The sequence below is a fragment of the Oncorhynchus mykiss genome, chromosome 17, assembly GCF_013265735.2.
Source record: "Oncorhynchus mykiss isolate Arlee chromosome 17, USDA_OmykA_1.1, whole genome shotgun sequence".
Taxonomy (NCBI): domain Eukaryota; kingdom Metazoa; phylum Chordata; class Actinopteri; order Salmoniformes; family Salmonidae; genus Oncorhynchus; species Oncorhynchus mykiss.
In genome coordinates, this window is record NC_048581.1 from 74,937,491 (window position 1) to 74,950,383 (window position 12,893).

Genomic DNA, 12,893 nt, shown 5'->3' on the forward strand with positions numbered 1-12,893 from the left:
AGTAAGTGGACCTAATGTCGGGGCTGGTGTTTCTGCTGGCCCTGGCATGGTTTCGAGGCCTCTTCAGGAATTTTGCGCTCATGAATGTGTGGTGTCAAAGGACTTCATAGCTTTTATTGGTAAGGTTACCAATACGACTCGGGGGATTTATTTGTTTTGTTATTTTCATGGTCGTACAGAATTGGGCAGATCATTAGTAATCGTACATTCCAACACAGTAGGTGGCGGCATGCAATTAAACGATTGCTTGTGGACCGCCATGATAGCATGGAATACAACTTTAAAGAAGAAGAATGTTTGGTCCAACATCCGAGTTCAGCCGATTATTTGATTTCCGGCGTCGTCAACACAGATTGCGACCCTGAGCAGTTATTTAGCTAGGTACTATCGTTGAAGTTTGATCGAGGATTGCAAATACATCACAAATGGTACCGTTAGTTAGCTAAATTAATGAAAATACATGCGTTTTGGTTTGTGTGAATTTCATGGTTAGTTGCCTAACATAGCAATTGTCTAGATTAGTGTCTTCGCATTTGCTAAACCGGCTAATGCTAGCCAACACTTTTAGCAAGCTAACGGTAGCTAGCCAGTCGCAATGGAAATGCAACAGCTTGCCGACTCTTTTCAGACTTTTAGCTTGTTACCGTTTGTTAGTTAAGCATTCGCTATCTGTTTTATGTCTCAGGGTATAGCTAGCGAAGTAGCCATCTGGAATAGCGAGATATAGCTAGCGAAGTTGCCATCTGGAATGCGAAATCATTTTTTTTTAACCAACAATAGATTGTATAGTTTGGGCAGACTAGTATGTCCGACTCGACGTAGAATAGACCGTAGTATAATAACTTTAGATATTAATGTTTGCCATCCGATTAGTTGTTTTCGACATAATAATGATGATTAGCCGATCAGATCGAACCTCCAGCGGCATAACGTTACCGAAGTACTGTAACTAGCTTGTACTCTGGAGATCGAGCCTACAGTCCATTGAAATCATGGTACATTTATTTTCAACCAACCTTTATTTGGCTATACTTACACTGGCGTGTCCAGTTCCATGGGTAACTCCAAAAGCTAGAGAATATTAAATCCACTATTTTGTATCGAGTTAGAAATGGCTTGTTGCATGTGTGTACATCTGTGTTTGGGTTGTATGCGAGATATCTGACAGCTAAAATGCTGAGGGAACTCCGTGCAAAAAGTGGATTTAATATTTTAATGAATATTCTCTGGTTATGAGTTCCATCTGCAAATGGAAACATATGTCTAAGACAGTGCCTAACAAATCGAGAATGAAAAAAGTATCGACAAGTAAAGGATGGTTGAAAATGAAACTGCTATGCTTTCAATGGATCCTCGGATCGACCTCCAATACAAGCAATATTCGTTATGGCGCTGTAGGTTGTCTGATTGGCTAGATGATGATTATCTTCCAGGACAGTGAAGTGTCAGACTTTGAGCCCGCACCAGGGCTTGAGAGCAGTATGGAGGGCGAGAATGCACCAGTGTACTGCATTTGTCGAAAACCTGACATCAATTGCTTCATGATGTGAGTTTAATCAGATGATCATAACAGCAACACCTTCAACACAAGTAATCATAACATGACCTTGAAATGTTACATAACCTTAATTTCATGGGGCTCATATCTGTGTTTTTCTTGTAGTGGTTGTGACAACTGTAATGAGTGGTTTCATGGTAACTGCATCAATCTCACAGAGAAGATGGCCAAAGCTATCAGGCAGTGGTACTGCCTGCGATGCCGAGGTGAGGTTTTTGTTTCCCATTCACTATCATCCACATGGGTATCAGTCACATGTGCTTACTAACCTTACATGATGTCTGTTGCTTTTGATTAGACAAAAACCCATCATTGGAGATAAAATACCGTCCAAAGAAGAGCCGTGAAAAGGAGGCAGAGGGCCAGAGAGAGCCAGAGAGAAAATTTGAAAGACAAAACAGCACTCCAGATTATAAATCTGAAAGGCGCCGTGGATCAAAGGTTCGTTATTTTACATCTAAATGTTATGTCCCCATTTTCCTTCAATGTATATCTAAAATTGTGTGTCTTTGGAACTATTCTGTTGGCAAACATATCTTTGTCTCTTGTTTGTCTCAGGTTAAGCGCTCTGCTCGTATGTGTGGAGAGTGCGAGCCCTGCTTGAGGACTGAGGACTGCGCCACATGCGACTTCTGCAAGGACATGAAGAAATTTGGGGGTCCCAACAAAATAAGACAGAAGTGTCGATTTAGGCAGTGTGACGTCCGAGCCAGGGTGAGTTCCTAATGAGACTAAGCCAACACTTTTTTTTGCTTACATCTTTTGAACGGGTGTAGTCTTGCAAACTGTGACACAATGCTGCTTATTCTCTGCAGAAAATGTTGCGTGTGAAGGATGAAGAGTTTAATTTGCGTGAAAGGCGGGATAATTCCTACCACCGGAGAAGACGATATTCAGACGACTACGATAGTGAGGCAGAACTCTATGAAAAGTACAAGGCAGCGGGATATGACGACAACATGGTATTGCAGTAGATGAGAAATATGGCTGAAGATTCTATCAATAACTATTTGAAATACATTCAAAATACAGATCCTTATTATTGTCCTACTGTTGATCTTACACTCCCATATCCACTTGTTCTTTAGCTTGAATAGCACTTTTTCAAGTATTTTGAATGTTTATCTTATTGTTTCTGTTCAACCCAGCCATGGCTCAGTGATGAGGATGACGGGCCTCCATTCAGCCCTGTCCTGCGAAAGAAAGCTGTGAAGGTCAAGCATGTGAAGAGACGGGAAAATAAATTTGACAAGAAAGTAAGCAAACTTTACTTTTACATCTGGCAGGCACACAATGATTACTGTTAATTTTTATCCATGCAGTTGCAGTCCACATCTACCAAATATTTGAAGCTTTTAACTTTTTTTATTGCATCATGGGAATATTACTGTTGTGACAAAATACATCAAAGTACAGTGATTTTACATGTGTGCATTGCGATTTGTTTTTGTTGATGCACATCAGAAAGAGTCACGGCGGCACAAACAGAAACAGAAGCACAAGGACAAAGTCAGGCACAGTGATAGGGGCGATGCCAGGGATGGAGGAGGGCAGCGACAGTGCCTCGGGCCCAGCTGTGTGGAAGCTGCACGAGCCAACTCAAAATACTGCTCAGAAGAATGTGGCATGAAGCTGGCTACCAAGTAAGCACACAAACACACACACATGCAACTGTAAGAAAATCAATCAAATGTAAAATAAATTCTGTCTCTAGCCGGCTCTATGAGATACTCCCTCAACGTATCCAGCAGTGGCAGCAGAGCCCCTGCATCGCTGAGGAGCAGGGCAAGAAGCAACTGGAGCGGATCCGACGGGATCAGCAGAATGCACGCATGCGTCTCACTGACATGGAGAAACGCTTCCACGAGCTGGAGGGAATCATTGCTAAGGCCAAGCAGCAGGTAGTCCAGCAGGATGAGGAGGTGAGTCACTTCAGTATTTTTTTATTGGCCACTGCGGTATTTATCCAGTGGGGTCAGAGCTCTTCGACTAGAGAAATGTTTTGCCGTTCCAAGCCTGCGCTTAAATCTTTCAGCGGCCTCCTGGGTGAAACATTGGTTTGACGTGTCTTTCTTTTGGTTCTCGTTTCAGACGAATGAAGGGGACAATGAAGAAACAGACCTGATGATTTTCTGTGTGTCCTGCAGTCACCCTATCAACCCAAAGGTGGCACTGCGACATATGGAGAGATGCTATGCTAAGGTGAGCCTGTCAATGTTGAGCCAACATTCTTTTTATCCAGCCTATCAATCAACCCCAAAAATGCTTTAGCGTATCCTTCAACACCTTCCCTCTAACTCAGTTAGCGTAGTGCCACAGGGTTTCAGACTGCAGCCATTTTCTTGCACGCGGTAAACTGGAGATTTCCTATTTAGCTTCTCTGATCTTGGTTGTGAGTTTGTGGTATACATCCAGAGTGCAGTAGCTGATAAGTGTCTGCAACATCCTATATGGGAGAGGATGAAATGTACAGAATTAAACTTAATATAGAGTACTAGCAATACGAATATAAGTTGCAGATATTTACTCCTTCCTAAAGGACACAGTATAACATTCTTGTTTTCTCTCTCTTTTGCATTGACAGTATGAGAGCCAGACATCTTTCGGTTCAATGTACCCAACAAAGATAGAAGGGTAAGAGTTTAGCACTTTGAATGGGTTTGCTGGAAGTGATCAATTGTTGCTTGCTTTTCTGTTTCCATATTGTTTCACCACAGTAGTCTGTATACTTTTTGTTCTCAGAGCAACAAGACTCTTCTGCGATGTGTACAACCCCCAGAGCAAGACCTACTGCAAGAGGCTTCAGGTTTTGTGCCCAGAACATTCCAGGGACCCAAAGGTCAGTGATGATTGGCGAGTCAAATGCCCAAAAACTTTGCCATAAAGCACACTAATTGTCCTGCTGTTTGACTTATGATGTATAATCTTGGCTTCGCTTGCCCTTCTCTTGTGTTGTGGTTAGGTCCCAGGGGATGAGGTGTGCGGCTGTCCTCTAGTTCGTAATGTGTTTGAGGCAACAGGCGAATACTGCAGGGTTTCTAAACGCAAATGTAATAAGCACTACAACTGGGAGAAGCTCAGGAGAGCTGAGGTGGACCTGGAGCGTGTCAGAGTGGTTAGTAGTGGAATGCACCACATCCATCGATTATTTTGGGCCACTTCACCAGGGTTGAGGTGAATTCCATTGGCATTCCTGTAGATTCGAATCAGAAAGATACCAGAATTCCCGTTCATGATTTTAGCTAACATGAAAATCAATTGACTAAGACCCTGGTTATAACAAACATTATTGACCTTCATAAATGGTAGTTCATATGATCTATGAAAGGGAATTTTAAAGGACCGAGTACACAGTTGATTTCAGACTTTTGCTATTTTAATCATTACTCCTTGCTTTTCTCCCAAAATGTCTTTGTAAACAGTGGTACAAGCTGGATGAGCTCTTTGAGCAGGAGCGCAACGTCAGGACTGCTATGACCAACAGGGCAGGTCTACTTGCTCTCATGCTGCACCAAACCATTCAGCACGACCCCCTGACAACGGATCTCCGTTGCAACAAGGACAGATAGCCGGCTGCATCTTCATGTTATTTCTGAGTGGCATTTTCGTACATCTTTGTTAGAGATTTATAGTATCTTTTTGCAGAGACTTTGGATTTTAAGACCTTTGCTGATGTTGAAAAACTGAATATTTGAATGGTAAATGAATATTTTCCTTGTGTCCAGCACTATTGAGGTCTTGTCACTTCTGGTATCTTGCTAATTATAGTCCAAAAATAAAGACTGTGATCAAGCTCTCCTGCAAATGGAAAAACCTTGGTCAAGCCATCTGCGCTGTAGAATCTGTGTGTGTGTGCATGCACTCACATTATGGTATAGCTGACCCCATTTAGGTGACTGGTCAATTGTTTGTTTGGTAGATTGAATTAGTCGAGCAGTAGCAAAAAAATTATTTCATGGGGCACGAATCAGACCGGTGTCTTGTACACGTCTGAGTGGACTGCTCCATTGTGGAGGACGTGGGGATGGCACAGTCCATGAAATGTGCTACTGAAATTATATTCGGTTATATTACATAAGAACAATGGTGCAACGCTAATAGCAATTATAATATTAAACAAATGCGCTTTCTCTAGTGTTGAATAGTGGCGCTGTTCACGGTTCAGAAAAATGTCAGTGTGCTCTTGAATTGGCACCTTTTCCTAGACCATGTTGCTATGTGCATAATAGCAGAGTCAACCAGCATACTGGTGTTGAGAAAAATACAGTGGAGGCAGAATGAGATGAGAACAGCCCTTGGCTTATTGTCGAAGAAAAGTGAGGGGAAAGGGAACCCCAACTTAATTAGATCTGCTCAACAGTCTTAACTGTTGAATATGCCTGGCTTCATATATCTACAAAAATAAAACAGATCCTGCTTCTGTTGCCTGTTTGAGTGTTTAATAGCCTACTGATTCATTGAGAACCAAGCCTCACAATTACATGTCAAGTAAACAATTTGACAAATTCAGCTGTTTTTAATCTTTGCTTTGCTGTAATAAAGGCTTTACACTTTTCAGCCTCTGGTATTATAATTTGTGTTAACACTTCCAAATTGTCAAATAATATAACGCTGTTCCGTAAGGTGTTTTTTAAATCAAATTTTACTGCTTGCATGAGTTGCTTGATGTGGAATAGAGTTCCATGTAGTCAGGGGTCTATGCAGTACTTTAAGCCTCTCATAGTCTGTTCTGGACTTGGGGACTCTGAAGAGACCTCTGGTGGCATGTCTTGTGGGGTATGCATGGGTGTCCGAGCTGTGTGCCAGTAGTTCAAACAGACAGCACAGTGCATTCACAGTGTATTTCACAAATACAAGTAGTGATGAAGTCAATCTCTCCTCCACTTTGAGCCAGCAGAGATTGACATGCATATTATTGTTAGCTCTCTGTGTACATCCAAAGGCCAGCCTTGCTGCCCTGTTCTGAGCCAATTGCAATTTTCCTAAGTCCCTCACCTGACCACACGACTGAACAGTAGTCCAGGTGTGACAATACTAGGACCCATAGAACCTGCTTTGTTGATAGTGCTGTTTAGGCAGAGCATCGCTTTATTATGGACAGACCTCTCTCCACCTTAGCTACTGTTGTAACAATATGTTTTGACTATGACAGTTTACAATCCAGGGTTACTCCAAGCAGTTTAGTTACCTCAACTTGCTCAATTTCCACATTCATTACAAGATTTAGTTGAGGTTTCAGGTTAACTGAATGATTTGTACCAAATACAATGATTTTAGTTTTTGAAATATTTAGGACTAACTAATTCCTTGCCACCCACTCTGAAACTAACTGCAGCTCTTTAAGAGTTGTAGTCATTTCAGTTGCTGTAGTAGCTGAGGTGTATAATGTTGAATCATCCACATACATTGATTGACACACTGGCTTTACTCAAACCCTCTTTTGTTCTGTTAGACAGGTAACTCTTTATCCACAATAGCAGAGGGTTTAAAGCCATAACACACGTTTTTCCAGCGGCAGACTATGATCAATAATGTCAAAAGCTGCCCCCACAATCTATGATCATAAGTAATGTCATTATCATTAGTAGGCTTAGTATAGCAGCATTATATAACTACCATTAAGCTGTAGGCCTAACATGTTGGCCACACCTCTTGTGTTGCAAAATAAATGTACACACATTATTTAATCATTGCACCCATACTGCTCGTGCGCGTCAACGAGCGTATGCATAGCCAGGTGTTAAAATAGAACTTTGTTTGATTGGTGACCCTTGACGCGCTGCAAGTCCTGCCTCTCCCATCTATCTCCTCATTGGTTTTTAGGAGCATATACCCACCCACATGGGTGATTGAAAGATGAACTGAGGTCCACACTCCAGTTCAGTCGGTAGTGGTAATGCACCTTCAACTTGGTTGCCAACCGCCATATAAAGTCTGAAGAAGAGGAGGCCTTGAAGGAGGAGATATTACTAGAAATGAATTCGGATTTACCTTTTTAACTGTGGATTCATTGTTGGAGTTGAGGACCTTGTGCATTTCAGGTAAAATAACTCAATGTTTATATCCCAGGACAAATTATCTAGCAACAGCAAGCTAGCTAAGTTGCCATAAATGTTTGCTTTTCAACCTGTCCCCAAGTTAATATAGTTGGTTCAGAGTTTGTTTTGATATTTCAACCTGCATGTCCTGACCGCGTCTGGTGTGGGAGGACAAAATCAACATGCGCGCGATGGCACGTACACACGTGAGCGGTCTGGTTAGCATGTTGGAGTGCATCCTGTTTAGTCTTAATACCGTAACTTACGTAGGCCTATATTTCAATACTTATATGGGCTACTGTATCAATCATTCATTCTTTCATATCATCACACAGCATATGAGTCATTCATGATTTGAAATGCAAACAAGCATTTTAGTTTTAAAATAAAATAAAGCAAGTGTTGAATAATTATCTTAAACAATAAATAAACCATTCCATTTCGGATATTGCATTCACAGATGAATGCTACTATTTTTAGTCTTTGCTGTAATAAAGGCTTAACAAAAAACAACAACATTACAACAGACTCTCCTATACGCTTATTTATTGAGTGTTGTTAACATTGTTCCAAACAGTCAGAAAAATTATATTGTAATCTATACAGCACCTGTTTGGCACACATAATATGCACGCAGAGCTTGCTCCTTACATTCTTGATCTCCAGTATTTTCCACTAGTCAAATGTATTCCTCCTGAGCAACCAGTAAACATTCCCCCATTTCGAGTTTATTTGTCATGTCCTCTACATCCATTTTTGCTGTCACGTGTTACGGTGTTCAGAGTTTGTTATAACCAATTTATTGAAGTGATTATATAATATGTTAAGGTCAGGCCCTATTGTGCACTATTTGGAAGGGATACGTTTTACTGGGGGAGGTCGGGTAATGTAATTATATGCTGCAGCAGGGAAGAGAGAGCGAGAACAGGTGCTAGTCACATAGTCGTTGTCTTTTTTTTCTTTTTTTTTTAACTAGTGCAGCAAGTTTGATCCCGGCACAATCAAATCAATTGAAAGTCGGACTCCATCTAGTCATTTGTGTGTCTTAATTATTTAATCAAACAGCGTGCTTAAAGCATCAGACAAGCTCAGGGAATATAGTTGATTTAAATAAACCACATAGTATGTGTCAATATATGGAAAAATACTGCGTATGTTTTAAAATTTGGTCGACTAAGATTTTTTTTTAGTCGGGGACATCAGTACATGATGGTATCACGCAGAATATGCTTGACAGGGAGAGATACTCCGATCCCTAAACCTCTTCTAAACAGATTGTCACCAGTGAATTGTGTGATATGTTAATACGCAGTAAATTCATTCAAAATGTTAAGCAAATTGTATTGACTTTTTTTGTTTCGGTTTGGTAGCAACACGCATCATACACAGAAGCACATGTCTCCCATGCAATAGTTAGGTTAGACCCTAATCAGTGATTGATATTCCACATAACTATGATTGCATTTGGATCTCATGAAAGGTCAGAAATAGTCTCGCAGGAAAGACACATCTAAGCACTTTATAAATGCACAGATCTGATTAAAATAAAGCCATGATTGGAGTTTTTTAAATTATCATAACCCATTGTCAATTATGATAATTTAAAATATTTGAATGGTCGTGATTTTAATTGAATAGCTACTTCAAATAGATTGCCAATACAAGTAATTACTGGGTTAGTTCCATCTCATATTTCTTAAGATATGTGCCTTAGGAAAGTATTCAGCCCCTTGACTTTTTCCACCTTTTGTTAGGTTAAGGCCTTATTCTAAAATTGATTAAATTGTTTTTTTCCCTCATCAATCTACACACAATATCCCATAATGACAAAGGAAAAACATGATTTTAAAGACTGAAATATCACATTTACATAAGTATTCAGACCCTTCACTCAGTAATTTGTTGAAGCAACTTTGGCAGCGATTCCAACCTGAAATCTTCTTGGGTATTTGGGGAGTTTCTACCACTCTTCTCTGCAGATCCTCTCAAGCTCTGTCAGGTTAGATGGGGAGCTATTTTCAGGTCTCCCCAGAGATGTTAGATCGGGTTCAAATCCGGACTCTGGCTAGGCCACTCAAGGACATTCAGAGACGTGTTCCGAAGCCACTCCTGCGTTGTCTTGGCTGTGTGCTTAGGGTCGTTGTCCTGTTGGAAGGTGAACCTTCGGCCCAGTCTGAGGTCCTGAGCGCTCTGGAGCAAGTTTTCATGAAGGATCTGTCTGTACTTTGCTCCGTTCATCTCTGCCTCGATCCTGACTAGTCTCCCAGTCCCGGACGCTGAAAAACATCCCCACAGCATGATGCTGCCCCACCATGCTTCACCGTAGGGATGGTGCCAGGTTTCCTTCAGGCGTGACACTTGGTATTCAGGCCAAAGAGTTCAATCTTGGTTTCATCACACCAAAGAATATTGTTTCTCATGGTCTGAGAGTCCCTTTAGGTGCCTTTTCACAAACTCCAAGCAGGCTGTCATGTGCCTTTTACTGAGGAGTGGCTTCCGTCTGGCCACTCTACCATAAAGGCCTGATTGGTGGAGTGCTGTAGAGATAGTTGTCCTTCTAGAGCTCTATTAGAGTGACCATCAAGTTCTTGGTCACCTCCCTGACCAAGGCCCTTCTCCCCCGATTGTTCAGTTTAGCCGGGCGGCAGTAATAGTCTAGTAATAGTCTTGGTGGTTCCAAAACTTTTTCCATTTAAGAATGATGGAGACCACTGTGTTCATAGGGACCTTCAATGCTGCAAAAAAATGTTGGTACCCTTCCCCAGATATGTGCCTCGAAACAATCCTGTCTCGGAGCTCTACGGACAATTCCTTCGACCTCATGGCTTGGTTTTTGCTCAGACATACACAGTGAACTGTGGGACCATATATAGACAGGTGTGTGCCTTTCCAAATCATGTCCAATCAATTGGATTTACCACAGGTGGACTCCAATCAAGTTGTAGAAACATCTCAAGGATGACCAATTGAAACAGGATGCACCTGAGCTCAATTTCAAGTCTCATAGCAAAGGTCTGAATGCTTATGTAAATAAGGTATCTGCTTTAAGTTTAATACACTTGTAAAAACGGTTTAAAAACTGTTTTGGTTTTGAATTATGGTGTGTTGTGTGTAGATTGTTGAATAATTATTTTTATTTAATCCATTTTAGAATAAGCCTATAACGTAAGAAAATGTGGAAAAAGTCAAGGGGGTCTAAATACTTTCCAAAGGCACTTTATCACATACGGGAGGGAGACTATGAAAATTAAACATACTGTTTCAAATATGTAACATTTTGAAAATACACATATATCGCATACGTAGTAAATAAGAAATAAGGCCTGAGGGGGTGTGGTATATGGCCAATATACCATGGCTCAGGACTGTTCTTAGGCATGACGTGAAGTGAAGTGCCTGGATACAGCCCTTAGCGGTGCTATTGGCCAAATATAACAAACCCCCAAGGTGCTTTATTGCTATTATAAACTGGTTACCAACATAAATAGAAGAGTAAATAAGTATTTTTGCATCCTACCCATGGTTTATTGTCTGATATACCACAGCGTTCAGCCAATCAGCATCCAGGTTCCAAACTGCCTAGTGTATAATGGCATTCATCCCATGTTGGAGACTCAATTAAAGAATAATTTCAAATATGTAGTCAGCAAACTCAATGGATTAATAGAGAACAACTACTCATCTATCTATGTTATGGACTGGAAGCATGTTGAGACAAAATCTGAGAATAAATCCATGCTAAAATAGTGTGCAAAACTCTCATCAAGGCAAAGGGTGGCTACTTTGAAGAATCTCAAATAAAAAATATATGTTTAACACTTTTTTGGTTACTACATGACTCCATATGTGTTATTTCATAGTTTTGACTTCTTCACTATAATTCTACAATGTAGAAAATAGTAAAAATAAAGAAAAACCCTGGAATGAGTAGGTGTGTACAAACTGTTGACTGGTACTGTAGGTGGAGGTTGAGATGTATGTGTTCTAGTGAAAGGAGAGAAAGGTCATGTTTTTCAGGATGTTCTTCCTCAGAGGGTGCAGCATCAGAATCAGCAGGCTAAATCCCTCACACACTAACCCCTTCAGAGAGGACAGAAGGTGCGACAGTCTGCCTGCCCCCACCCACCCCACACCTCCTTAACTCACACATACACAAATCTCATAAGATTCTCGGTGCAGACTAAGCCTTTCTATGTGGAAATTATGACAATGTGTGTCCATGTATACTCATCCATTCCTGTGTGTGTGTGTTACCTGTTGGGAGTGGTCTAGCTGCTGCAGCTGCTCCATGTCTAGGGATTTCCTTCTCTAATGAACATGTGTAGGATGTGGGGGATTGTAAGGGACTGTAATTCTGCATCCAGCGTCTATGGAGAATGATGAATCTACACACAGACTCAAATACAAGTACATTTTGACTATCACAAATTACACACGTCCCCTGTCCCTCTCTAGAAAAACAAAGGTGAAATATGTCATTATACTCTAATACAGGGGTACTCAAATCTTACCCTATGAGGTCTGGAGCCTGCTGGTTCTGTTCTACCTCATAATTAATTGCACTGGTGTCCCAGGTCTAAAATCAGCCCCTGATTAGAGGGGATCAATGGAAAAAGGCAGTGGAATTGGCTTGGAGGTCCAAAGTGTAGTTTGAAGGCTCTAGTATATACAGAGCCATACCATGCTAGGCAGGGAATGGCAGAAGTGTTGTGCCTGCCTGCCTATATGTGTAGTGTCACTGTCAACACTGTCAGCTTCAATCTCACCCAGTTGTGCAGGTGTAGTGGTGGCCATAAGCAGGCATGCTTAGCATGCCCACCTATTTCTCTACAGATATACTCACTAATTACCATTGAGAATAATTGAATGACTGAACAAATTAACGATCAATCTTAATTCCTTTCATCTCTGGCTTTATTGGGTGGAGGGAATGACCACCTATAGCCAGCTACCTACACCATATAGACAAAAAATACACCATATAGACAATGGTTGATCATTCATTTATACTCACCTGATGGCAGAGAGTGGTTGATGGTCAAATCTTGGCATGTCAAGCCGTTTTCCTTGTACAGTATAACTTGACAGACAGACACACACATAGGTAGCGTTAGCATTTAACGTTAGCTCGATGCTTGGTGGCTTTTAATATCAGCTCCCGATCTTGTCTGTCACTATCAGTAAAGCCACCAAGTATTGAAGGCAGCTAGCTAGTTAGCTAACTAACTACCCTTACTTGTTGGTGGTCCTATTTAGAACTAACCTGGAGAAAGCTAGCTAGCTGAAGCGATGATCAG

The 12,893-nt window shown here is 41.1% G+C and overlaps 1 protein-coding gene across 2 annotated transcripts; it reads left to right on the forward strand.

Moving 5' to 3' along the window:
- Positions 1-277: 277 nt before the first annotated feature.
- cxxc1b (CXXC finger protein 1b) lies at positions 278-6,115 on the forward strand. Of its 2 annotated transcripts, none has more exons than XM_021569751.2 (14): positions 278-428; positions 1,434-1,546; positions 1,664-1,764; positions 1,857-1,999; positions 2,117-2,272; positions 2,374-2,520; positions 2,707-2,814; positions 3,023-3,201; positions 3,273-3,480; positions 3,650-3,760; positions 4,143-4,192; positions 4,301-4,397; positions 4,521-4,673; positions 4,981-6,115. In XM_021569751.2, exons 1-14 carry the CDS (start codon positions 426-428, stop codon positions 5,125-5,127), a joined length of 1,716 nt encoding a protein of 571 aa, XP_021425426.1. In that variant the 5' UTR covers positions 278-425; the 3' UTR covers positions 5,128-6,115. The 2 variants fall into 2 exon arrangements, with proteins under 2 accessions (XP_021425426.1, XP_021425427.1); XM_021569752.2 differs by lacking the exon at positions 278-428 and adding an exon at positions 458-995 and having other exon boundaries at positions 4,981-5,136.
- The last annotated feature ends 6,778 nt before the right edge of the window (positions 6,116-12,893 follow it).

Bases quoted from the DNA above. Each gene is read 5' to 3' on its own strand.
- cxxc1b (XM_021569751.2), top strand. The intron at 2,000-2,116 runs GTTCGTTATTTT...TGTTTGTCTCAG, and splicing joins AAAGGCGCCGTGGATCAAAG to GTTAAGCGCTCTGCTCGTAT. The intron at 4,674-4,980 runs GTTAGTAGTGGA...CTTTGTAAACAG, and splicing joins ACCTGGAGCGTGTCAGAGTG to TGGTACAAGCTGGATGAGCT.